The 27,168-nt window shown below is 39.6% G+C and overlaps 1 protein-coding gene across 3 annotated transcripts in view; it reads right to left on the bottom strand.

Annotated features, from left to right (window-relative positions):
* Positions 1 to 800: 800 nt before the first annotated feature.
* PBLD (phenazine biosynthesis like protein domain containing) overlaps positions 801 to 27,168 on the bottom strand; it is a 43,075-nt gene continuing 16,707 nt past the window's right edge. The window contains exons 2-10 of one of the 3 annotated variants that reach the window (XM_041750759.1): positions 22,893 to 23,011; positions 11,219 to 11,318; positions 10,752 to 10,850; positions 7,839 to 7,948; positions 7,723 to 7,752; positions 5,853 to 5,941; positions 5,416 to 5,594; positions 2,797 to 2,859; positions 801 to 1,712 (exon numbers count right to left, since the gene is read on the bottom strand). In XM_041750759.1, the coding sequence (XP_041606693.1) occupies positions 1,600 to 1,712; positions 2,797 to 2,859; positions 5,416 to 5,594; positions 5,853 to 5,941; positions 7,723 to 7,752; positions 7,839 to 7,948; positions 10,752 to 10,850; positions 11,219 to 11,318; positions 22,893 to 22,976 (867 nt within the window). In that variant the 5' untranslated portion in view covers positions 22,977 to 23,011 and the 3' untranslated portion in view covers positions 801 to 1,599. Of the gene's footprint in view, positions 1,713 to 2,796; positions 2,860 to 5,415; positions 5,595 to 5,852; positions 5,942 to 7,722; positions 7,753 to 7,838; positions 7,949 to 10,751; positions 10,851 to 11,218; positions 11,319 to 12,287; positions 12,432 to 22,892; positions 23,012 to 27,168 lie in introns of those variants that run through there. The other 2 variants (XM_041750760.1, XM_041750758.1) reach the window with 2 other exon arrangements.

The following is a 27,168-nucleotide window of genomic DNA, read 5'->3' as shown; positions in this document are numbered from 1 at the left end:
GAACTTAGGAGATTAAGAGTACACTTATCGAGATGAGCCCTGAGTATACAGAATTGTTGAATCACTATATTGTACACCTGAAACTAATATAACACTGTATATTAATGATACTGTAATTTTTTAAATAAATATTTTTTAAAAAGAGCATACATTTGGATGATAAAATTCAGACCCTTTCAACTATGCGTTTATATAAAATCATTCATACAATTCAGTCCCAGATTGAGAAAACCTTGTGAAAAGCCTCTGTAATTCTCACCCTTGGTGTCATGATCCACTGATGAGTTGCAAGAAGCTGTGAGGTATGTGGCAGATCATTGGTTACTCATTAAGTTAATTCAGGCTAGTGAATTGTTTACTTCACTGTAAATTATGGGAAATACAAGATTATTGCTAGAATAAATTCACTGTTATATGCCTTAGAAAAAATTAATAAAAATAGAAAACAAAATTGGGACACTATTGGAATTTCTAACTGATTAGCTTGCAGTTTTTGAGATGGTTAAGAATTACCATCAATGAGATCACCTTAAACAAACACTATTAATGACTTGAAAAAGCCCCCATCCCAGAGCCAATAACAGATAATCAACATTACAGATTTAACTGAAAGTTATGTTAAAACCAATTTTATTTTTTTTTAAGATTTTATTTATTTATTCATGAGAGACACACAGAAAGAAGTAGAGATATAGGCAGAGAGAGAAGCAGGCTCCCTGCGGAGAGCCTGATGTGGGATTCAATCCCAGGACCCCGGGATCACACCCTGAGCCGAAAGCAGATGCTCAACCACTGAGCCATCCAGGCATCCCAAAACCAATTTTATTAAGGTAAGAGAACAATGCCTTTTAAGCTATAGCTCTAAAGCCATACATCAAGAAAAAGACATTACATTTGCTTTTAGTGTTTAATTTTACTACCACACTAATACACATACATCTTTTGAAATTTCTGACTTTATTGGTCATTCTGTTATATGTTCTGATTGTTAGTTATTGAACATGAGTGTGTTCCAATAAGGGAAATAATTTCTTAGGTGCATTAAAATGACTCCCAATCTTACCTGTCCACACACACATATGAATAGCTTTCACCTTTCTATCTTCATAACCCATCTTTGTCCATATAAATTCATATTGTACACAGACATAACAATGCTAACATTTTGAATTCTCTTTCTTAGAATTATATCATGAAGTATTTTTCAATATTTCCAAATGATTATTGGGTCTTTTTAAAGGCTACAAAATAGTCTATCAGATACTCATACCTGCGTTTAAATGATTTGCTCTTACTCCCCATAAATTTGTTCCTCATTGTGTTATTGGTAGTCATAATCAGGTGACAACATTATTTTGTTACTGGTTACTACCACTGCAAATACACTCACAGGTAGAGTCAAAACTCCATTAGTGAATTAGTTAGAAAGCGTGATTAAATTCCCATTAATATGTTTTCATTTTTCTATTTCTAACGTGAGGATGAAGTGAACTGCTATGCAAGTTTGGTAAAGGCAGCCACTTCCATTTCTTTTTATGCAGAAAATACTTAGTCATTCAAAATAGCAAAATAGTGGCATCAAAAGAACCACGACCACATCTAGGTTGTCAGAGTGCCCTCTAAAACAATAGCAGTGCCACCCTTAATGTCAACTCGTCCATCGGGGCACAGTGAAATCTCCAGTTCTCCTCCTCGGCGGGAACACTGAAAGGCTAAAGAAAACATAAAACAAGTCACAAATTGATATTGTTCCTTTTCACCCTTTCTAATTAACAAAACATAGTGAAAGACCTCTTAGTATAAGTTCCAGAATCCTCCCAGCTCAAAGTATAAATTTCTTCATCTATCTATCATACTGCCCAGCCTGCTCTGTTCTCCTGAAGATCCAGGGGCCACAAACACAATTTGATCCACAAAACACACAGCTCCACATCTTTTCTTCCTGAGTCATTTCCTCTATTAGTTCCCACAATGTCCCAGACACACCCCACCCAGAGTTTCCTCCCCACTTCCGTCTAGGAATAAGCAAGGACATGTGATAAGATAGAGGCATGGACTAGAAGTCTAAATAAATAAAGAGGGGTGATCTTGGCCCTCCTGAGACAGCCTCATCTTTCCAAAAGGGACAAGGAATTTGTTCACCTGTTGTGCGTATCAAGCAACCACACGTCAGGCAAAAAAAGAGGCACAGCTTCAGCCTTCCTGGAGTTCAGTGTGTAGGGGAGTAACTAGGATCACCAAAGCAAGACGAGCCAACCAGCTATCCCCAAATCAGACTCACAGAGGCCTCACCCTCCCACTAGGTCAGACTTCCATCCTGTAGGGTCAGATTGCTACTTTGATTATTGGGACTATGTAGCCTCCATTGGCTGTAATCTATTTTCTCTGCCCCCAAGCAATATATTAATCACTGGGGTACTTGGTTCAAAAGCAAATTGTTTGATTCAATCTTGTGCCTAGCAATGGCAATAAGGAACTTTGGCAATCATCTGATTTCAACTTGTCACACTCTCAATAACCTCACTGAGCCAAAGTTATACAGTTAATTTTATTCAACATACATTTATTGGACACTTACTGTGTATACTGTATTAGAAGTGTATCTGTGTGTTGGAAAGGACAGGGGTGGAAGATGTTCTGAGTAGAGGATTCAAGATGAAGGAATTGAAAACCTTTCATTTTCACATGGGTGATACATGACATTTTATTACAACTTCAAGTAAAGAGTACATATGAGAAGGAATCCTAGCCTAAAGTTAGCAATTTTTAAAAAATTGAAAAAAAACCCTGCCCTACCATGCATGTCTTTCTTCCCCAGTTGCTGGGACCAGTAGCTGCTGAGAACAGCATGCGCAGACCCTTAAAAAGAAGTGAAAAATTATGATACAAAAACAGGAGTGACACTGTTATAAATTTAGAAGCAATCACAAACAACTATGTGGTTTGACTAAACCTTAGATGCCTTTGTCATTATGTTGGCCATGGCCACAGTAGAGTGTGAAATTACGAATGGACATAGAAAGGAAGATACAGTATTTCTGAATAAGTTCCTTCAAATGATATATCTGCTATGTTTTATACTTTCTGAAAGCTGAATTAAACTGCAAGTTTTTCTAATTTTTAATTTGAGTCTAGTAGACACTCAATATTACATTAGTTTCAGGTATACAACATAGTGATTAAACTTCTCTGTATGTTACCCTATGCTCACCACAAGTGTAGCTACCATCCATCACTTGGGTTGCTTCCATCTCTCGGCTTTGGTACATAATGCTGCAATAAACACAGGTGCATAGATCTTTTTGAATTAGTAAACTGCAGATTATAATTTTTGTCCTATCAGTTCATTGTCAGCCTGTGAGGGCTTCAACCCAAATCTTTATCTTTCAAAGGAAAGATATCTTTCTCCTTCCTCCTAGGATGAACATGCAAGGAAAACTGGGAACTCTGACAAAAGGTTAAATTTTCCATTAAGCGTACATTTTCTTTTGATGCCAAATGAACTTTCTTTTAGTGAGGTATTTTTTTCACTCAATTGTGGCCTAGTTTTATATCAGTGAATAGATATTAAAATGAAGAAACAGGGCAGCCCGCGTGGCTCAGCGGTTTAGCACTGCCTTCAGTCCCGGGCATGATCCTGGAGACCCGGGATGGAGTCCCACGTCAGGTTCCCTGCATGGGGCCTGCTTCTCCCTCTGCCTGTGTCTCTGCCTCTCTCTCTGTGTCCCTTATGAATAAATAAATTTTTAAAATCTAATAAATAAATAAAATTAAGAAACAAAATATAAAGTAATAACTGACAGAAAAGTCTTTGGGGAGAGAAAAGGATGAGTTTTCTTCAGGAAAACGTACTAAAAGTCATGAAGAGCTCCATCTAGGGTGACCAATCATCCCAGTTCTCCCATGGGTGTCCTGGTGTTAGCACCAAAGGGCCTATATGCTGAGAAATCCCTCAGTCTCCAACAAGCTGAGATGGCTGATCATCACTGTCCCAAGACTGTCCCACTTAAGAAAAGCATTATTACAGGAGAGAACATTGCCCTCTGTACCAATTAAAATCTTCATAAAGCAGCTATATATAAATCTACTTGAAACGTCTTTTTTCACGGGTGAGCATCAAGCGGTACTGTTTGGATGTCATTGGGCATTTTCCTGAGTCTCTAAAAAAAAGTGCTTTGCTGAGCTTTGAATTTCATATGTTTTCTTTCTCAGAGACTAAGTAAAAGTCCTAAAACCATCCCGGCCTCTGTCTTTTGTCCAGAGTTGGAGCCTCAAAGGTTCTTCCCAGCCTCCTTCTGCCCTGGCCACCATCCTATCCACCAACCTCTTCCATCAAGCATTCCTCCCTTTTTCTGCTTAGCTCACTCTTCTCAGAGGGGATGAAAGGAGGAAACTTCACATTCTTGCCGATCTTTGATGTCATCCCTCTGCTTCTGGCCAGTAGATCTTGAGTACCTATCTTCCCAAACCCATCCCACCCACTTTGGGGCAGTTCTGGGAAAGCCATCCCTGTCCCAATTTCCCACCTACATACCAGGAGCTTATCCTTCAAAAAACAAATCTTATTTAGGTGCCAATGATAATGCAGGTTGGTCATCGGAAAAAAGAAAAGAAGAAAAGAAAAAAGAAAAGAAAAGAAAAGAAAAGAAGAGAAAAGAGAAAATAAAGAAAAGAAAAGAAGAAAAGAAAAGAAAAAAAGAAAGAAAAGAAAGAAAAGAAAAGAAAGAAAAGAAAAGAAAAGAAAAGAAAAGAAAAGAAGAAAAGAAAAGAAAAGAAAAGAAAAGAAAAAAGAACGGCTTTGTGACTATAGTGGACATAGGCCCCTGAATTTTGCAAATGGCAGATCTGGAAGTGTTGGTTCAAGGAATTGTTTCATCATTATTATTAAAACAGCTAATAGTTATTGGGCACTTATCATGTGCCAGGCACTGGGCTAAGCACTTACCATGCACTGTTTTTACATAACTCTATGAAGTATTACTAACATTCGATAGGGGAGGGAATAGAAACTTTATTATTATTTTTTATTTTTTTAGTTTTTATTTAATTTTTACTTAGTTAACATATAGTGTAATTTTGGTTTCAGGAGTAGAATTCAGTGATTCATCACTTACATGTAACATCCGGTACTCATCACAACAAGGGAAATAGAAACTTTAAGACGTTAAGTCATTTGCCCAAGGTCAACAGTAAAGCAGCTAGGATGCAAACCCAGGCTGTCCGAATGAAGTTTTAACCCTGCTATACTGCCTCCTTCATTCTGTGGTTTTCACATGAGACTTCAGTGAAGGAATGGGGAAATAGGGAAACAAAAACAGCTCAAAAACCTGAAAGGTCATGTGAAGGGCACTTATAGAGCTATTTGTTACCCTCCTCTACCACTGAACCCTCCCCAGGATCCAAGTCAAAAAGTACCTGTTACAGGATCTTCAGCCACACCAACCCACGGTGCAAAATATCTGGAGTAAAAGTCAAATGTTTGGGTCTGCCCTCCAGGCTCTCCTTTAAGGGTGAGAATGAGTCCTTTCACCTTCCCTGTGTTTTCCACTTGCAACAGATCTTGTGTGTTCACCTTCAGGTTCTCCAGAAATGACCTTGTTCATAAATGGGATGGATTAAGACAACCCATCTCGCAGACCACTACACAGAGTCTATAAAGCAAAAGAGGGTGTGGCTTGCCCAAACAGCTCAGCAGGAGGGGAGGAAAGAGCAAGGAAAATATCTTTCTTCCTGGGAATAAAGCTCTCTGACTGCATAAATCACATTTTGACTGGATATAGCACAGATAAAGCCAGAGCTATAGAGTTCTCAGCCCTCCCCAAAGTGCTGATGAAGCCAGAAATCTTGTTTACCTCTTATAAGTATCACTGAGTCGGACAAGGAGCTTTCGGGTATCTGGAGAATAGCGAATGTCTTGGACCAGGGTGTCACCTATAGCAGTCTGTGGAGATAGACCAAAAACTCCTCAGGAGTTTATAATATATATGGAGTCCCAGCAACAGTAACTAGAAGATTCTACATGGTAAGGTCTCCAGGCCAGCAGTATGAATGGAAGTGGGGACTACAGCACTCATCTTAATGCTGCTCTGTGTGGCAAGCACTGTTTTCACTTAGATTGTATGCTACAGATCAGTAACACAGCAACATTTTCTAAAGATACCTTGATTCACCCTTTACCTAAGACTGCACATGACCTAGAACATTGTTGACTTGGAGCGCTGAAAGGGATGAGGAAGGAGGGGGTGGAAACCCCTCCAAGTCACCCTCTGGAACCACCCCTGGCTGTGGGTAGAGTAGATGAAAATTACATAGTAGTTATCTGGCTATCATTAGGTCACTTCAGGTTCTCTAACTTTCTTTAGTGACTGAGATGCTCCAGGTCCCAAAGCCAAAACTCCCTCCGCTTTGGGTGGTGCTTCGGCTATCTGCTCCTGTGACCACTGCTAAATAATGTCCCTCCCTCTGAAAATGGAATCTCTTGCAGCCAGATCCCATCTGTTCTCGGGGCTTTTCAGTTTCTCGAAGGGGTCATTCAGCCTTCCTCTGCATGGATTCTTATGTCAATTTGAAAGTCTAATTTTCAGCTGAGAATCTTATTGCCAATTTCTAGAAACACAAAATAACAATACTCAGGATAGAAAGCCCTTAATCACCACCCCATTACCAATGCTGACCCCTGAGGCTTAGAGATACCACGTTAAGTTCTTTCTACCATGAACAAGGTCTATACAGTGAATATTTTCCATTTTCTTGTCAACATGTTTAAGCAGTTCATTTATGAATTTGGCTTGTCTGGTAAAACCCAAGACATAGGCACAGTGTAAAATCGGAATCTGTAATGCTTGCTTTTATTTTTTGAAAATGTAGATAATGCAAGACACTAAAGAAATTATAAATGCTATAGTTGAAAATTCACAGAGAAACACCCCAGTGGTACCCACAATAGGTCATTTAGTGAGAATTGGTTTTCTCACTGCATCCCTTGCCCTGGTCCTGACTGGGCCCTTCCTTCTCTACAAACTAAGTCCCAGGTCATCCAGGGCTTTCGGGCCCTCTGGCCCTCTGGAATCCCCATTAAGACAACTGTAGCACCGATTTCAACCAGTATTAAATGAGATAGTTGCATGTGAAAAGCTTAGTACTATGGACTACGCAGGGGCGACTCTCAAAAATGTTCATTAGCATGATTGTTATTAAATAATAACAAGTTTTTATTGCTTTCATGCTCAGCCCAACACCAGCAGTCTCTCCTCCCCCTTACTTCAGGAGGCTACTGCTGGCAATGAAGAGTTAGGGACAACTGCTCAAACTTCTCACCAAATAGAGTCAACACTAAAATTCACACCTCAAATGCACTTTACATCCAAGCATATGCGGGAACATTTATACTGATAGAAGGCCTATCTTTGGGGGTCATATGTTATTGAATTTTCTTTTAAGATTTTATTTATTTACTTGAGAGAAAGTGAGAGAGGACAAGCAGAGGGTGGGAGAAAGGGAGAGGGAGAAGCAGACTCCCTGCTGAGCAGGGACTCCAACCCAGGGCTCAATTGCAGGATCATAGGACCCCGGGGCTCAATCCCAGGATCCTGGGATCATAACCTGAGCCAAAGGCAGATGCTTAACCAACTGAGCCACCCAGATGCCCAAATGGTACTGAATCTTTGTGTTCAAACAAGTGACCAAATCACACGAGCTTAGGTTTAATTCTTTTTTACCTACTTTTATCAAGTCCTCCACTTCATGGAAGTCCTAGATGAGGAAAAAAGATGAGACCATTGTAAAACAGGAAAGCTGTCCATTAATACAGTTCATGGCAATAGTAAGAAAGAGCTGACCTGGGGGTGGGCAGGATAAAGAGGCAGATCCAGGATAATACCATCCTCTGCTCTTCTGGCCTTTAGTTCCCCACTCAGAGTGACAAAGGTTAGAGTGTTATTCACATTTTCTGGCCAAAAAAAAAAAAAAAAGGAGTCTTACTTTGTAAATTAGAAAACTCTATGAAAGGAAATCAAGAAATAGGAAAATTAATTTTGTTATATATTTGTACATCTGTTTTGATCACTATTGTGTTGCCTTAGATTCCCTGGCAGTGCTGCCTTTTTCTGTGAGGAGAGGTTCAGGTTTCGGTTACTGGGGTCAGAGTAGAGACAGCCCTCACTGGATTCTCACTTAAGAGCTAAGAACATAACTGATTGGACTTGACATCATACTGCAAGGCTTCAAATGCCAGCTCCTTATTATAATGAGTAATTGTGCCCCTGAGCAATTACCTAACCTCCTTAAGCCTCAATTTCCTCATCAATAAAATGGGGTAATAATTAAACCTACCTCAGGGATATAATAGTGTTTTCTAATGCAGATTTTTAAATACCCACCTGCAATACTGTATTGTATAAATAATACTAGTCTAAAATATGCCAAGGGGATGACAAACAGAATATACAAATTATAAACAACAATCTATTAGAAACAAATCAAGCTTACCCTGAATAAACCAAGCTATACAAAAAATTTTTATTTAAAGACTGGACCACAACGCTGATATACTAGCCCTTCATGTTACTGATACAACTTGGACCACTTATCTGATCTCAATGTGGGTAACATTTTTAGTGAAAACAGATTTGTGACCTAAGTCTTTTCTACCCCTTAATATTTCTGTAAAACTTAGCCATACCTAAAAGGCAAGGAAATCTGGCATTGTTCACTAACTTTCCCTGAATATAAAGTTTATACTTTAAAACTGAAAGTTTAATTTTTCTCATTATAGGTCAGCCTGGGTGGCTCAGTGGTTTAGCGCCACCTTCAGCCAAGGGCGTGATCCTGGAGACCCAGGATTGAGTCCCATGTCAGGCTCCCTGCATGGAGCCTGCTTCTCCCTCTGCCTCTGTCTCTGCCTCTCTCTGTCTCTCATTAAATAAATAAATAAATAAATAAATAAATAAATAAATAAATAAATAAATAAATAAATAAAATGTTCTCATTATAATTGGTGGAAGACATCATTATTTGCTAAGCATTTTTCCATACCTTATCTTATCTAACCTTAAGACTACCCTGTGGGAGATCAGTCTGAAGGCTATTATTCCAAATCTCTGCCTCACACCAAACAAAGTGGAGTTTTCAAAAGGCACTCAATCCAACTTCAGTTAAATCTTTTTAAGACTGAGTTCCTAAACAATATTTCAGGGTAGCGGCCTGCCTTCATTCTGTCCCCTATCCACAGAAACCAAAATTATCTTGTTAAGACATATAATGGATTACATTGTAGAGGAGCCTCAATGCTATCTCCTGCCAGCCACCCCCAGAGAGCTCCAGCCACTCCAGGTATACAGACTACACCTCAGGGCTTTGCATTTACTACTGCCTCTGCCCAAATGCTCCTCTTCCCACTCTAATTCTTTGCACAGGTGGCTTCATATTCTTCAAACTCAAGGTCCCGTTATTTAGTGGATACTGCTGTCCAGCATCTCAACCTTCCCCTCTGAAGGCTAGGACCAGGTGAGGCATGGCAATACAGAGGCAACATTTAAGGAAGCACCTGCTCTCAGGTGCAACCTGAAGCCTTGTCTCCTTTACCCAGCCCTGCCCCAGCTGCCAGGGGTGTTCATGACTGATAGCTCTCAGCTGAGTCCCACTCTGCAAATCGCCCTTGGGTGAGCAGAGCTTCTTTACCCAAAGTCATGCTGCTATTCTGGGCGTTAGGGACTGGTCGATGAAGGGTATAAAGGCCTGAAGCTTTGTTTCTATTTGGAACTGTACCACCTGAAGGATCTTCGCAGCTTCAGATTTACCTGTGGATTTGGTGTAGGCCTTTTTTTGTTGCTACCACTTTGCAGCTCAACTTCTCCCTCTGTTCTATTCAGCTTTCTTTACTCAATATTGACCCCAAGAATACTGCCCACAGTTCTTCTGGCATGCAATGTGCTTCCTAGGGAAACTTATGCTGTAACACCTTTCAGTATTGTCCCTATCTAAGTAACTCCCCAGAGAACCTCCTTTTCCAACTCTGTTCTCCTTACAGTTACTCTGTCATATCTTCCTGTTTATTTCCTTGTTTAAGTTCTTGTTTGTTGTCTACACCTATTCATGGCTGCTTCCATCTCCACTTGGTGTTTCTAGGCATCTCTCCTCTGCCTCATTCCCACCAAGCCCTAATCTTTATTATACTAAATGTAGCTAAGATGAAAACTGGTAGAATTTCGGTGCAGCTTCATTTCTTCACAAGGAAAATGTATATAGTCGGGGCTCATGAATCTTTAAACATCAGAGTGAAGAAGCTCTTGTGAGGGGTATTTGGCTGGCTCAGTCCATAGAGCATGTGACTTTTTGATCTTGGGGTCGTGAGTTCAAGTCCTATGTTGAGCATGGTTTACTTCAAGAAAAAGAAGCCCTTGTGAAATGAATCTGAATGTGGGTGGGGACATATTTGGAGCAAAATGTCACATCATGTGAGATGCCTATTGGGTCTTGCAAGCTCCTTTCCTGTGCTGGTCAGACGCCAAAGAGCTCGTGTTCAAAATAAAATGGCATTCTAGGGAACAATGACCATGGCTTTCCTACAGGCCTGGAACATACTCAGAAAGGCCAAAGTTTCGGGGGCTATATTTGTTTCAGTGTAATGAATGGCATGAATAGACTCAGCAATGTCTTTATAGCAGTCACTTTGATTCATTACAAAGAGTGACAATTTTTAAAAATATTTGCTATTTGCTCAGTTATAGGTTCATAAAAGAAAATCACATTACTTATTTTGTAAAACAGCACAGCTGCAGAAGCCAGGGTAGCGTGGCCACAGAGCGGAACCTCACTTGCCGGTGTAAACCACCTTAATCCAAAGCAGGAACCTTCAGGAGGAAAGCCAAAGAGAGACAAGATCATTCCCATACAAGTAGGTCACGAACTTTTCATTTTCTTATTCTTTTCTAAATATTTCACTATAATAATAGCTGAAATACATTGTGAAGGAGGAGTGAAGTCTAGGCCAGCATCCTAGGGCTCCCCAGTGACAGATCTGGAGCAGAAACATTCAAATTATCTAACATCCTAGGGCTCCCCCAGATGAACAAAACCAAATTAGAATCTCCCCACCTTCTCTCCTGTCTGTATGCAAATAGTATATGGGCATCTCTCTTAAATATCATTCCCCCACTGGAAAAGTAGCTTCTGCTACTGTTCAAGAATGGCTTAAAGAAAAAAAAAAAAGCATATTTACTTTGTGTAAAGTTATCAGTTGGGTTCAGTTTTCGAATAAAAGCAGTTTCAGAGAGGTTCATTTCTCTTGCAATTTTTTGATGTACGTCTTCATCCAATTTCTAAATTAGAAACAAAAGTTTATTGAGATTCTAGAAAAACAAATCAGACTTCCTTGGACAGCAACTGCCATTAGTTAATAACACAGCTTATTAGTATTAAAAGTTACAAGCTTAAAGGGAAATAATTGCCAAGGAAGTCAAGACACTTTTACAAAGATTGTTACTCAGAAATCTAAGCTTGTAGCACTCTGTGAGGAGCTATAGATGCACAAAGCTAGAACAGACTCTGGAAAACCTACTGGCCGCCCTTTCATGAGGTTATTATCTAGTCTACCTGAGAGCATGTGCTCTCTTCTAAACAATCTCCACAAGGGGAAACTCCACAATCGCCCTTTCTTGTTGAATAAAAAGATCTTCAGCATCCACTCTGGGTAGGCTGGCCCATCCTGCTCCCACTATACGTGGTTCGATCCCTTTCATGAGTCAAGCCTCAGGTTAGAGGTCACCTCCTCCAGGAAGCCTTCCAGACTGCTTTAAAGGCTTTGTTTTCTCCCAGTGCTTAGACCATCTGAATTTGCCCAGTGTATCCTTTCACTGTCTGTTCCCCAACATCTGACTTTATGAGAGCATACAATGTGCTATCTTGATTTTGTTCTGGCTTATAGGTTGGATTCATCCCAGAATGGTAGCAGCTCAATAAACATTTGCTGGACTCACATCTTCATTTTTACTTTTTTTGTGTGTATAAGCTCTATGTTCAATATGGAGCTTGAACTCGTGACCCCAAGATCAAGAGTAACATGCTCTACCAACTGAGCCAGCCAGGTGCCCCACTTTATCTTCATTTTTAAAACACTCAGTATAGATATTTTTAACTACTTGCACATAAAGAAATCAAATACAGAGTGGTTGTGTAATATTCTAAGGTCACAATATGCTGAATAAATGGTAAAGTGGCTAAGAATGTGGGCTTTGTAAATGGTAACAATCAGTGAATCAAGAGGAAAGGTATATGGATGTTCACTGTACCATTCTCAAAACTTTTCTGTAAGTTTTTAATTTTTCAAAATAAATGGTTTAAAAAGTGATGTGAATTTGTATCCTGGGTCAAGTCCTAGTAGCTGTGCAAGAGTGGACAAGTCATTTAATTTCATGGAGCCTCAGTTTCCACACCTATAAAATGAAGACAACAGTACTTAGACAAAAGAGTTACTGTAAAATCAGAAAAATACATATATACACATACACACACATTTCCTCAAGAAAAAAAGGGTCAGAAATATGAGTTTTCCTTTAGAGAATGAAAATAAATTTTTTAATCATCAAATTCTTGCTACTAGTTAGATTTTGAATTCTAAAGCATTCTCAAGACAAATGCATTTTTGCTTTGGCCAAATTTACTATTCTTAAGACCCCAAAACCCAGAAATAAGATGTATAACTTTATACTAATAAATTCATAATTCACTTATCTGACTTATATAGGTTAAGCATCCATTATCTTTTAGTTGATTCAAATTCTTTTGAAACACTTTCCACATCCTCATATAAGGCACAAAATAAGTGGTTATTGTGAGAAATCAGTCATGATTTTTAAACTATCAGCTGATATAAAAATTCTAGTGGATTTACAAAGCTTTTCTTAAAGGAGCACTGCATTCAAAATCTATAGACACTCGGTAGTCCTGGAGAAAGAGAAATGACTTAAATTGGTATCATTATCTGATAACCCAAACATAACACAATGGTTTTGTGTTTTACTTAACATTTTTCTTTCCAAAGATTAAATCCAATAATGATATAAAGTGTTCTTCACAATGCCTAACACACAGTAAGTACTTGGTAAAGGTTAGCTTTTATTTTGAAACCCATGCTTTAACCAGCCACACTACTCTACCTACCCATAACAAAGACAAACTTTTATTATCCCTTTAAAACACTGCAGACAGGAAAACCAATGTCTATCAGATTTGACGGATTCCTGCAGCATTTCTAAGAGAAAGCAGCCATCAGCCAATTACCAAATGCTGTGCTAGGCCAGCAGCACCAGCACCACTACCAAGGGAATTTGTTAGAAATACAGTCTCAGGCCCCACTCCAGACCTTCTGAATCAGACTCTCCTTTTTTTTTTAAACTATATTTCTAGGTTATCTGGGTGCACATTAAAGTTTGAGAAGCCCTGGTGGATAAGATACAACCCCATGTTCAAGGGACCTAGCATCTGGCAAGGAATCGAAAAGCAACAGTGAGAAACAGCAGAGGGTATGTAATTGAGACACACAGATTTTTATTTACAATAAATAATCTAGGACTTTAAAGATGAAGCTGTGAGGTGGGCTTAGAAATGGGGCATATTTTGGTGAGTTTGACAGGAAAATATGGGCAAAGAGCTTCATATTGGGGATGCTTCTTGGGCAAATCACTTGACCTCACTTCTGTTCTCTTTCTGTTAAATCTTTGACACTCTAGGATTCTGTGAGCTGAGGTAAGGAAAATTAGGATGGTAGGAATGAAGTGGCATGAATACCTGTCACCCCTGGGCTTGGGGAGTGAGTAGTCCACCCGAGTAGAGGGTAGAGGGTATGCTGGACAGACCAGCCAACAAAGCAACTATGTTAAGAAGCATGTCTCTTGGCTCATTGAATGTTCTGTGTGGAAACAGGCCCATGTGCCTGGGCATACAACACCTGAGAGAAACTAGGAGCCAATTAATTCCCTACAGCAGAGTCTGCAATCACAGGCCTCAGTGGCAATTGAAGGGGTGATAATGAAAAGCCTGTGTTGGTCTTTCTGGATTTGCCACCATGGCCGCAGAAATGTGCAGTGCCTGCCAGTCCTTCCTCCTCCAATCTGACCAAACTCCCTACCTTTGTCCTTCTTTTCCTTGTCTATTGCTTCCCTCCCTCCACCTTTAGGACAAGAGTCTCAAAAAGCACTAAAGTATCCCATGTTGTAGCCAAGCTCACCATCTATTCTGAATAGAATAGATTTCTTTGCAAATGGGTTTTTTGCACATCAACTAGTATACACACTTCACTAACCATAAGCTCTTCAGTCCTCTCTACCTTGGTGTATTGCACCAATTGTGATTTGAATTTCTAAAACTGTAATTTCTGTCCCAGGACACTTAAGATGCACTTGCTTTTTGCCTGAAGGACCAGAAACGCTGTAGAAAGTTTGATAGTAGCAATATGCACCACAAGCAACCGAATTTCTACAGTGGAACCACAGGTCAAGATAATGGTCAATCATTAGGCTAAAGCTTCAACTCTGGAAGCTCTAACAGAAGAAACTGCATTCATGCAAAAAACTGAATTTCCATTGCAATAATCTTTTCATTTTACATTACAGTTATTTTCAAATGCAGCACATAACAGTTACACACCAACTGTTAATTCTCTTGATTTAATATCCATTTCCTTTTGGCAATCTCATAAGTCAAATTTCCAATAGCAAAGACAGAGCTGTGTTTGTTTTTCGAAGTTCCAGTGTGCTGCATTGGGACACAGGTTTCATCACCAGATGGCCCACAAACATTAATGATCAGAAAATCAGAGCAAAGTTTTAAAATACTCCCATCTTGTGGCAGCTTGGAAATATGACAGTCTAAACATGACCATCCTGTTATCAGTCCTTGATCATTTGTCCCTCTGCTGTAGGTAGATCCCAGCAAAGGAAAAGCACTTGGATATAGAAAGTTCGTTCTTTCTTTCTTTCTTTCTTTCTTTCTTTCTTTCTTTCTTTCTTTTTTAGATTTTGTTTACTTATTTGAGAGAGAGAGCATGCACACAAGCAGGGAAAGCAGCAGAGGGAGAGGGAAAAGCAGGCTCCCCCATGAGCAGGGGCTCAATCCCCAGGATCCAATGTGGGGTTTGATCCCAGGATCCTGAGATCATGACCTGAGCAGAAAGCAGACGCTGAACAGAGTGAGCTACCCAGGCACCCCAGATATAGAAAGTTCTAAATCATCCAGGAAGAAATGGGAGATTCCTTCTGAAGCACTTGGATTTCCTATTTTGAAATTATGTCCACAACAATGTAGCCCTCAAACTGTAGGCCATCTTGTTTCTGATGATTCTCATGGGTGCCTAGTCTCTCCAGCTCCATCATAGAACCCAAAGCTCACCACCACTTTGCACACCCTGCTTACCAATAACAGTAAGAGATCAGTAGTTGTTAGTCAGCTAGAACTCTTAGAAAGAGATCTTGCCATAATTTAATTAACAGATTTATTTCACTTAAGAGATAGCTATTTAGTGACTCCCATGTGTCATAGAGTAAGTTAGAATAGGTTAAGATTTCATAGAATGTGCAGTCTAGTGAGGAAGACAGACATTGAATGAATTACAACAAAAGCAATGCATGCTACCAACTGGGAAGTAAAGAGTCCATTGAGACAATATAAAAGGGGAGGACATCTAGTCTGGTAGTATGTTGGGTTAAAAGCATGGGCTGTGGGATCCTGAAGTCAGCCACTTAGGTAATCATTTATCCTGCCTCTGCCTCTGTCTTCTCATCTGTAAAATGAGGATAATAAGACCTGATCTTAGGGGTGCCTGGGTGGCTCAGTTTGTTGAATGTCTGGCTCTTGATCTCAGAGTTGTTGAGTTCAAGCCCTGCATTGGGACCTATGCTGGGTGTGGAGCCTAGACAAAAAACAAAAACAAAAACAAAACCTACTCTTAGAGTGATGTAAGGGTAAAGTGAGAGAATATATAAAAAGCAATTTAGCACAGTATCTGGCTGAACTTGCCTGAAGTTATTGCTCCCAAAGCTGAGGGTTATGTTCTAGTAGCCAATGAAGTAGAAATTCCCACATCAGCATCTCCCCCTCCCTTTTATTGATCTTTTTCATCAAATACCAGGCAAGAGGAAACCTTTCAATGGCCGGGAAAAATCTTCTCTGCATTCTTTAACATGCCTTTTCTGGGTATAAAAATGAAATATGACTTTGGAATTCCCTAGAAACCCCAGGAGCCTCTCACCCAGTGTAGGCACACAGAGCCAGTGATCCTCAATGGAAGGGTACCAAGTTTGGAAGTGGCCACTGCATCAAAAGCTTCCCCAAATGAGTTAAAGCAGAAACTGAACACAGTATTACTATATGCTCGTTTTTCTTAAATTATATAACACACCAAGCTACAAAGAGGCTTTAAAAAAAAAAGGCTTTTGTTACCCTCTAAATTTAACCAGGAAAACTGGAACAGTAAGTAGTTTAAGAACTAAAACTAGGCATTCCTCTTTAAAAATGCAAAGCCAGTCCTCCTTGATGTCACTGGAAATAATTGGGTTAGTGTTTAAAAGAATAAAAATGCATATATAGGAATATCATGTCTGATCATGGCATAGTGTCTAGCACATAGTACATGACCAGTAAGTGCCAGCTGAATTGGAATAAATGTATACACTAGACACACAACACAGTTGTTTTTATAGATAATTTTAGCAGGCAAACCCAAAAATAAACTGCTGTTTATAAAAGATCCTCTGAGGGGTGCCTGGGTGGTTCAGGAGGTTAAGCATCAACTCTTGGTTTCAGCTCAGGTTGTGATCTCAGGGTCTTGCAATCAAGTCCTGCATCCCTTCATGCTCGGTAATGAGTCTGCTGGAAGATTCTCTCTTCACCCTGCCCCTGTCCTGTTCTACTCTTTCAATCAATCAATCAATAAAATCTTTAGAAAAGATCCTCTGAAACAGTGGTTCTCAACTGGGGGCAATTTTTGATGTCATGATAGAAGGGAAAACTGCTGTCATCTAGTGGGCAGAGGCCCAGGATACTGCCAACATTGCGCATGACAGCCTCACACAACATAGAACTACCTGGTCCAGAATATCAATACTGTTGCTGTTGACAAACACCACCCTGAGCACACACCTACATATACACATACACATATGCACAACAACACGAGCAAGAACAACAAAACAAAACAACTTGAGGCTTTGTTAGAATATGAAGAATAAATATGGGCTCCCTGCTCCTGTTGATGTTATTTTCACTAATTAAAGCTGGTTTACAGAGGCACCTGGGTGGCTCAATGGTTGAGCGGCTGCCTTTGGCTCAGATCATGATCCTGGGGTCCTGGGATTAAGTCCCACATCAGGCTCCCCATGGGGAGCCTGCTTCTTCCCCTGCCTGTCTCTGCCTCTCTCTCTCTGTGTGTGTCTCATGAGTAAATAAAATATTTTAAAAATAGGGCAGCCCCAGTGGCCCAGTGGTTTAGCGCCACCTTCAGCCCAGGGCATGATCCTGGAGACCCAGGAACAAGTCCCACATCGGGCTCCCTGCATGGAGCCTGCTTCTCCCTCTGCCTGTGTCTCTGCCTCTCTCTCTGTGTCTCTCATGAATAAATAAATAAAATCTAAAAAATAAAATCTAAAAAATAAAATAAAATAAATTAAAATAAATAAAAATAAAGCTGGTTTAAAGAAAAATAAACAACCCTCAGCATTACCCCAGCCCTCTGACTTCTTCAGGTAGCTAGTCATGAGTTCTTGTAGTTTTTAACAGCTGTTAAAATACTGTATCTATTTCATTCTTTAAAATGTTGTTCCTGTGTGTGTCTAGTGGCTCAGTTTATTGAGCATCCAACTCTTGGTATCAACCCAAGTCATGATCTCACAGTGGTGGGATCAAGCCCCATATTGGGCTGTGAACTCACTGCAGTGTCTGCTTTAGATTCTCTCTCCCTTTCCCTCCCTGTTGTTCTCTCTCAAATAAATAAAATCTTAAATATATATATTCTAGGGTACCTGGGTGGCTCAGTTGCTTAAGCATCCAACTCTTGATTTCAGCTAAGATCATTATCTCAGGATTGTGAGATCAAGCCCTGCATTGGACTCTATGTCCAGCACCTACCAGGCTAAACACCTATCAAACTGTGAGCAATATGATGTTTAGCACTTATTTGTCTACAGATTCTCTCTCTCCTTCTCCCTCTGTCCCTCTTCCCCTGAAAATCTTTTTTAAAAATATTGTTTCTATACATTTTTCATGTCTCTACATGATCTTTATGGTCAAATTAATCACCAGGCATTTGAGGATACCATCATTTTTTTTAAAGATTTTATATAAATAATCATGAGAGACACAGAGAGAGAGAGGCAGAGACATAGGCAGAGGGAGAAGCAGGCTCCATGCAAGGAGCTCGATGTGGGACTGGATCCGGGGACTCGGGATCATGCCCTGAGCCAAAGGCAGATGGCTTAACTGCTAAGCCACCCAGACGTCCCAACACCATCAATTTTTTTTTTTTTTTTTTTTTTTGTGATAGTCACACAGAGAGAGAGAGAGAGAGAGAGGCAGAGACATAGGCAGAGGGAGAAGCAGGCTCCATGCACCGGGAGCCCGATGTGGGACTCGATCCCGGGTCTCCAGGATCGCGCCCTGGGCCAAAGGCAGGCGCTAAACCGCTGCGCCACCCAGGGATCCCCCAACACCATCAATTTTTTAAGGGTTTTTCCCTTCCTTTTTTTTTTTTTTTTTTTTTTTTTTTTAGATTTTATTTGTTTATTCATGAGAGAGAGAGGCAGAGACACAGGCAGAGGGAGAAGCAGGTTCCATGCAGGGAGCCTGATGTGGGACTCGATTCCCGGTCTCCAGGATCACACCCTGAGCTGAAGGCGGCGCTAAACCGCTGAGCCATCCGGGACTGCCCTTCCTTTCCCTTCCTTTCCCTTCTTTACCCTTCCCTTCCCTTTTCCCTTCCCTTCCCTTCCCTTCCCTTCCATTCCCTACCCCCCTCCCCTCCCCTCCCCTTTATTCTTTTTTCTTTTCTTTTCTTTTCAAGAGCGAGGAGGGAACGAGGGCAGAGAGAATCTTAAGCAGGCTCCATGTAGTATGGAGCTTGACACCAGGCTCTATTTCAGAATTCTGAGATCATGACCTGAGCCAAAATCAAGAGTCTGACACTTCACTGACTGAGCCACCCAGGTGCCCCAGTTTTTTGAGGTTTTAAATATTTTTTTATTTTTATTTTATTTTTTTTATTTTTTTTTCTTTTTTTTTAAACTATTTATTTATGACAGTCACAGAGAGAGAGAGAGGCAGCGACACAGGCAGAGGGAGAAGCAGGCTCCATGCACCAGGAGCCCGACGTGGGACTCGATCCCGGGTCTCCAGGATCGCGCCCTGGGCCAAAGGCAGGCGCCAAACCGCTGCGCCACCCAGGGATCCCCTTAAATATTTTTTTCAAATATCTCTTCCATGTTCCATTTAGCCATTAATCTGTTTTTATTTTCTGCTTGGTGTTATATGTTACTCATGTGAAAATTTAAAAAATGGATTTGCCTAGAAAACAAAACAAACTAGAATATTCTAGATCTTGGAATGTTGCTACCTAGAATTTTTTTTACTTTCCTTTCCTTCCAAAAGTCTTTCATCAGAAAAAAAAAAAAAAGAACTTTTTTTTTCAAGTATTCAAACAGCTCAAAGTGCAATTGCCTTGTCTTTAAGTCTGTCCACGAAGATTTTTTTGTGATTAGTCTCATTTCAGTCAAATTTTTAAATAATTTTAAACAAAACAAAAAGGAATATTCCTTTGAAGCCCTTCACTTAAAATCTGAAGTATTTTCTCCTCTGTAAAATCCAACATTGTTCTGTTTTCTGAGTCCATATTGTACCCGGTACCATTAGATCTTTTAGCCTCAGTGGTAACTACTAAGTAATGATCAGGTTTCGATGTTCTGTCCCTAGACTTTGAGCACCTAAAGGCAGGCAAATTTACTAATCTTTGTACTTCCTATCCCTACCCCCAAAGCCTGGGTTGTGGTAGATGTCAATAAATATTTGTAGAATATGGCAATGACAAGCTACACACCTACTAAACTGTGGGAACATGATAAGGTTAGCGCTTTTTTTGTCTCTGATGTTTTCCTAAGTTTACTTGCATTCTCTCTAGGTGTTTCAGGTGTCCACTGTGTCCAACCATGGGTAAAGGAATCCAATGGCATAAACCACAATTTGTACCTACTCGAGAATTTTTATTGATTATGAATTGGGAAAAATGCCAAATTAGCCTCCAGGAGAACAGGATTCTCATGTCCACAGAATAGGAAAATAGTAAACTGTTCTTTAGATTATCTATTCAGTTTTCCCTGATAGGCCACCAAATTAGCCTGGCGCCACAGGTCCAAAGCCTGGAAATGAATTGGGAGACTCTTCAGAGAGCATCCTTGAATTATGGACTTCCTTATTTTCTTTTTCTTTTTTTTTTTCTTTTTCTTTCTTCCATTCTTAGAAGCCTATTGCATTGAACTATGCTAAGTTCCTTGCTTAATTTTGATATATTTTCCCAAAAATATAAATAATATAAAATATATTTGAAGAGAGAGAGAAAGGCTCTGGTGTGCAGTGAATGTACTGGAAGTAAAAGGAATAAGCTAAAGAATAATGCTCATTCTTGTCATCTGATGAAAACTGAGTATGTAAATCACTTGCAACTATTTTTAGAACTCTTCAAGAATATTACATGGAGACATGCAACAAATATACTAAGACTCTTGACAAGTAATTTCAGTCATTTCCACAATTCCTTGACATGAAGTTGTTTGCCTAAAGTTCATGATTTAGATTGTTTCTAAAGAAAGTTTACAATTTAGAATCTGGTTGTTAATCATTCTCTCACTAATCCTCCCGAACTCTTGTGTTACTTGATAAAGCCTGTTAACTTTATTACTTTCTGCATTTTATGGTTGGAAAATGCCAGCTGCAAGGTTGCATAATGCATGTATTCTTAAGGTGAGATGAGGACTCTTCACCATTTTGTTGCTCTGCTTGAGGAAAAAAAAAAATAAGTGTACCAAGGACTCAACCAACAATGTTCACCCATCTTAGTAAAACCTCAGCCATTCATCATCTTGAGAACACACTAGAATTATTTGGGGAGCTTCAAAAAACAGTCCTACCTGGATCCCACCTCCAGAGATTCTGGCATAAGAATTTTGTTTTATTTTGTTTTAAGATTTTATTTATTTGGGCAGCCCGGGTGGCTTAGCAGTTTAGTGCTGCCTTTGGCCCAGGATGTGATCCTGGAGGCCCGGGATGAAGTCCCACATCAGGCTCCCTTCATGGAGTCTGCTTCTCCCTCTGCCTGTGTCTCTGCCTCTCTCTCTCTCTTTCTTTCTGTGTGTGTGTCTCATGAATAAATAAATCTTTAAAAAAAAGATTTTATTTACTTATTTGATGGAGAGAGAGCAAGAGAGCACAAGGAGGGGGAGTAGCAGAGGGAAGAGAGAGAAGCGGCTCCCCACTGAGGAGGGAGCCCCATGTGGGGCTTGATCCCAGAACCCTGAGCCAAAGCATCAAAACCAGATGCTTAAATGAATGAACCACCCAGGTTCCCCTGACATAGGAATTTTAAAGTCCTTGGGTGGAGCACATAGGTGGCTCAGTAGGTTAAGAGTCTGACTCTTGATTTCAGCTCAGGTCACAGTCTCAGAGGTGTGAGATGGAGCCCCGCATCAGGCTCTGTGCTCAACAGGGAGTCTGCTTGAGATTTTCTCCTTCTCCTTCTGCTCCTCATTCCATTATCTAAAATAAATAAATAAAATCTTAAAAAAAAAAATAAAGCTCCTTAGGTGATTTTATGTGCAGCTTGAAATTCACTGCACTTGGAAGTCCCCAACACACTTTGCTCAAATAAGTTAAACATTTAAATCATCAATTGCAGGCAGTTTAGCGCCTGCCTTCAGCCCAGGGCGTGATCCTGGAGACCCGGGATCGAGTCCCACCTGGGGCTCCCTACATGGAACCTGCTTCTCCCTCTGCCTGTGTCTCTGCCTCTGTGTGTCTCTCATGAATAAATAAATAAAATCTTTAAAATAAAATAAAATAAAATCATCAATTGCTTACTGTGTTTCTGGAGTAATTCTCAGATAATCTACTCTTGAACTAAATGCTCTGAGTGCAAGGGCTCCTTGGCTTCTTTCCTAATAGCCAGGTACCAACAGAAAGCACCTAAGATCAATAAATATTTAACTATTTTGTTAATACTTATCCTAATCAAAAGCCTTTTTTTCTTTTTTTTTTTTTAAGTAGGCTCTATGCCCAGCATGAGGCTTGAACTCATGACCCTGAGATCAAAACCTGAGCTGAGATCAAGAGTCTAAGCCACCAAGGTGTCCCTCAAAAGCCATTTAAAAATAAGACTTTCAGGAAACAGAATTCTCCCTATATTAGAGCTTAATGCCTTCTTTCTACTCCATTACTTAATTCCTTGCAAAATGTTTTTTGCTTGGTCCTGAAAAGAATTTCTAATTATCTGAAATAGGTAAGGTTAAAGATATCCAGCTAAAATATTTTATGTTACTCATCTTCACATTTGGTGCTCACTAAACAAAAACCTGATGGCTAAACAAGAACTCTCTGTATTTTTTTTAATTGGCTCTAGTACTTCCTTATATAAATCATTAATTTTCCAGACTTAAAGCAGCTGGGGGCAAGCATTCTCATCATATAATTTGGTCAAAATCAACTTGCAGACATTAACATTGCTGGTATCATTTGACAAAGACCGCAAACCAAAGACAAACAGATAGGTCTGTTTGGTTGGTTTTGTTTTGTTTTTATAAGAAATATTTTGTTCTACAGGAATCTAGAATTTCAAGTACTGCACTTCAAAACCAAGTACTTACATTTTCTAGGAGGCAAACAGCAGCAGGATTCCCACGAAATGCTTTTGCTGTAAATGCATCTACTATGAAAATAGGGAGCTTCATTTTTCTTGCTCTCAAAATTGCAGATAGCTTTACTTCTGTTGAAAAAAAATCAGGAAGTTAATGTTTTACTTGGTGTACAGAAGCAACTAACAACCCAGGTCAACCAATAATTCTAATATACCTACATTTAAAGAGAGGCGATCCCCTAATATTTAAGTCTTTAAATTGAATTTGTTTTTTTTTGTTTTTTTTTTTTTGAATTTGTTTTAAAAATACTGAATAGAATATTTTATTTTCAAATTTTGTATGATTCTTATACTCTATGTATACTTAAGAACATAATCATATTCCTTCTTAGAGTAGCCAAACTAGCTTCAATTTTGTTTTTAATGAAGTACTTGAAATATCCAAGGGGATACATTGCAGGATTTCTTTTCCTTTGGTGTCTGAGGTTCTTGGTCATGCTGCTTCAAAGAATGAAGAGGTAGACCAGATGAAGAGTGGTAAGCAGCAAAGCAATGTCTATTGAGCAATAGCACAAAGCTCCCAAAAAAGGAAAGGACCCAAAAGTTTGCCACCTGAGTTTCTAAGTCTAGGGTTTTTTTATGGGCTTGTTGCTGGGTTGTTTTAATCTGATTAACCCTCCAGGGGCTTGTCACCCAATCAGGTTTTTGTCATCTACCTATCATGTGGGAAAGAGTGGAGGGCTCCTCCCAGGGTGGTGTAAAATCCTTTTATGGGTGGTTCCCGGGGTGCCTGGGTGGCTCAATTGGTTAAGTGTCTGCCTTCAGCTCAGGTCATGATATCAGGGTACTGCAATAGAACGCTACATGACGGGGCAGAGGAGTGGGGTTGTCTCTGCTCAGTGGGGAGCCTGCTTCTCCCTCTCCCTGCCACTCTGCCTACTTACACTCTAATAAATAAATAAAATCTTAAAAAAAAAAACAAACGGTGGTTTCTTCTTAGGGTGGGGACCCCTTGTCCCTGCCTGCCTTTCTTCTGACTATCCTTCATTAGACATATAGACTCCTATAGTCTCCCAATGAGTATCACTATCCTTTTAAATAATGCATTTTTTCCAATTATAATAAATATCCCCATTATAAAAAACTTGGAAAATTAAAAAGTAACCAAAAATCAACAATAGCTTTTTTTAAGGCTTACAATAGTAAAGGAGTCTCATGCTTTAACTAATTTTGTGTTATTTTATAAACCTATATACATAGACACTTTTTTGAGCTTATGATATACATTTGTTAAATAAAGTTTTTCATTATAAGGGAAATCTGTACTTCCCCTCCCTAGAAATAAATTATGTTAACATTCAGGGTGTTTCTTTTGCTTTTCTAGAAAGCATGGGCCTTCTCAGAGCAATGGAGGGATTCGTCACTCCCAAAGTTATAGAACTTTAAAAAAATTCAACAAATTAGGGATGCTTTGTTTAAATTTAAAAGAAGAATAAGAAAAAAAAAAATCCTAACATACATTTCCTGTTCTCAAGAGGATTAAGATAAACAACCTGCCAGCCCCAGCCCTATGGACAGCTCTCAGGCCTAGTTTTCTTTCTTTTTTTTTTTTAATACTTATTTATTTAAAGTGCAGAGGGCACTGGAAGGAGAGAGAAACTGAAGCAGACTCCACACTGAATGCAGAGTCTGCTCTGCCTGGGGCTTGATCCCACAAACCCCAGATCAAGACCTGAGCCAAAACTGCGCCACCCTGGTGCCCCTTTTTTTTTTTTTTTTAATTATGCAAGTGTTTTGCTTAACTTTCTTGCCAAATGCCAGCTTTTTTTTTTTTTTAATTGAGGTATACTGTACGGAACATGATAATAGTTTCAACTCAACATAATGATTGGATATTTGTGTATATTATAAAAAGATCATACTAAGTCTAATTAAAACCTGTAACCATGCAGTTACAAAAAAGTTTTTTTCTCATAATGAGAATTGTTAAGATCTACTCTCAGCAATTTTCAAATGTGCACTAACTATAGTTACTAACTAACTATACTGTGCTGTACATTATATTCCCATGACATTTATTTTGTAACTGGAAGGTTATACCTTTTGACCCAGTTCAGTATCTTCAATAAGTCTGTACCTTTTTTTTTTTTAAGGTTTTATCTATTCATGAGAGACACACAGAGAGAGACAGAGACATAGGCAGAGGGAGAAGCAGGCTCCCTGTGGGGAGCCCGATGTGGGCTGGACCCCAGCCCAATCCCAGGACCCCGGGACCACAACCTGAGCCAAAGGCACATGCTCAACTGCTGCACCACCCAGGCATCCCGGTAAGCCTGTACCTTTCGACCTACAAGCAATAACATTATTAATATTTTAGATATATTTTTTAAAAAGATTTTATTTATTTACTCATGAGAGACACAGAGAGAGGGGCACAGACACAGGCAGAGGGAGAAGCAGGCTCCATACAGGGAGCCTGATGCGGGACTCAATCCCGGGTCTCCAGGATCACGCCCCGGGGGCGCTAAACCACTGAGCCACCGGGGCTGCCCTAGATATATTTTTTAATCAGAATTTTTACCTTAACAGAATAGCTTGAGTATTTTTGAGGGCACTAAATGCTTCAAAAACATCATTTTAATAGATTTACGATAGGCTTTTAGGTAGCTATAAATTAAGTATTTCCCCTTTAGTGAATATTTAAGTTATTTCTAATTTTTCACTTGTATAGATAATGTAGTGATGAAACTTGTTGAATATCATTTGCATTTCTGATTCTGTAATTATAACAGATTCCTAAAAGCAAAATCCCTAGGTCAAAGTATATAGACACCTTAACTCACACATATAAACTTACCTTCAGAAAGAGTATACCAAGTTAGACAGCATATGAAAGTGTTCCACCATTAGTAACATGATAGAATAAAACATATCTTGAGTTTTTATTTGTGTTTCTTGGATTATTCTAACCAGACTGTATAGAGCAGAAAGTCAGAACCTCTTTTTGTTTTTCCTGTGATGATCTCAGTTCCTAGAATAGTGCCTGGCACACAATATTTATTGAATTAATTAAGTAAATTTATACACTGAGCATACACCAAAAGTGGACTTTGATATATTGCTGACAAATACTTAGGAGTTCTTAACACAGAATCATCTGGCAGCCAACATTTCTCTTTCAGGGGCATCATTGTTATTGTCAATTACAGTTCATTTATGAAATTACATGGAAATTTTATTATAGAATGTCTTTATTATTTTAGAAAACATAGAAAACAAATTAAAGTTCTGATAATGAAGCATAGTTTTCATCAACTTAATAGAATTAATGCAATTTTAGAAGCCATGCGTGTGCCAAAAGGAGCATATTTTTAACCTCATTGAACTTCAGCCTCATTAGTCCTAGCTGTCAGCTACATCTTCAGTTGGATGAAAAAATATATATTGAAAAGATTTTTCTAATTTTTCCATAGTGATCATGAATTACATGTGAAAGGTTTTTTTTAAGATTTTACTTATTCATGAGACACACACACACACACACACACACACACACACACACACACACAGAGGCAGACACAGACAGAGGGAGAAGCAGGCTCTCTATGCAGGGAGCCTGACGTGGGACTCCATTCTGGGTCTCCAGGATCAGGCCCTGGGCTGAAGGCGGCGCTAAACCACAGAGCCACCCGGGCTGCCCACAAGTTTTTAAAATACAGTGTTTAAATACTCTTCTGAACTTTTCTTAACTAGTTTAAAAGAGGGGATCCCTGGGTGGCTCACCGGTTTGGCGCCTGCCTTTCACCCGGGGCATGATCCTGCAGACCTCGGATGGAGCCCCACATCCGGCTCCCTGCGTGGAGCCTGCTTCTCCCTCTGCCTGTGTCTCTGCCTCTCTCTCTGTGTCTCTCACGAATAAATAAAAAAAAAAAAAAAAAAAAAAAGAACAGTTTAAAAGAATAAATTTTGTAACTAAGTTTTATGAGGCTTCTAAATTGCATTGGTTCTTAAATGGAAACAGTTTCTTTAAAGGGGAAAGATCTGGGGATCCCTGGGTGGCTCAGCGGTTTAGCGCCTGCCTTTGGCCCAGGGCGCGATCCTGGAGTCCCGGGCTAGAGTCCTACGTCAGGCTCCCGGTGCATGGAGCCTGCTTCTCCCTCCTCTTGTGTCTCTGCCTCTCTCTCTCTCTCTCTCTTTCTCTATCATAAATCAATCAATCTTAAAAAAATAAATAAATAAAGGGAAAAGATTCTTAAAGGCTAATAGCCAGTATCATTTGCCTATTT

This window comes from Vulpes lagopus, chromosome 3 (assembly GCF_018345385.1).
Source record: "Vulpes lagopus strain Blue_001 chromosome 3, ASM1834538v1, whole genome shotgun sequence".
NCBI classification, from domain to species: domain Eukaryota; kingdom Metazoa; phylum Chordata; class Mammalia; order Carnivora; family Canidae; genus Vulpes; species Vulpes lagopus.
Note: the sequence above shows the minus strand (reverse complement) of the source record. Positions and strands in the feature narration are given on the sequence as shown.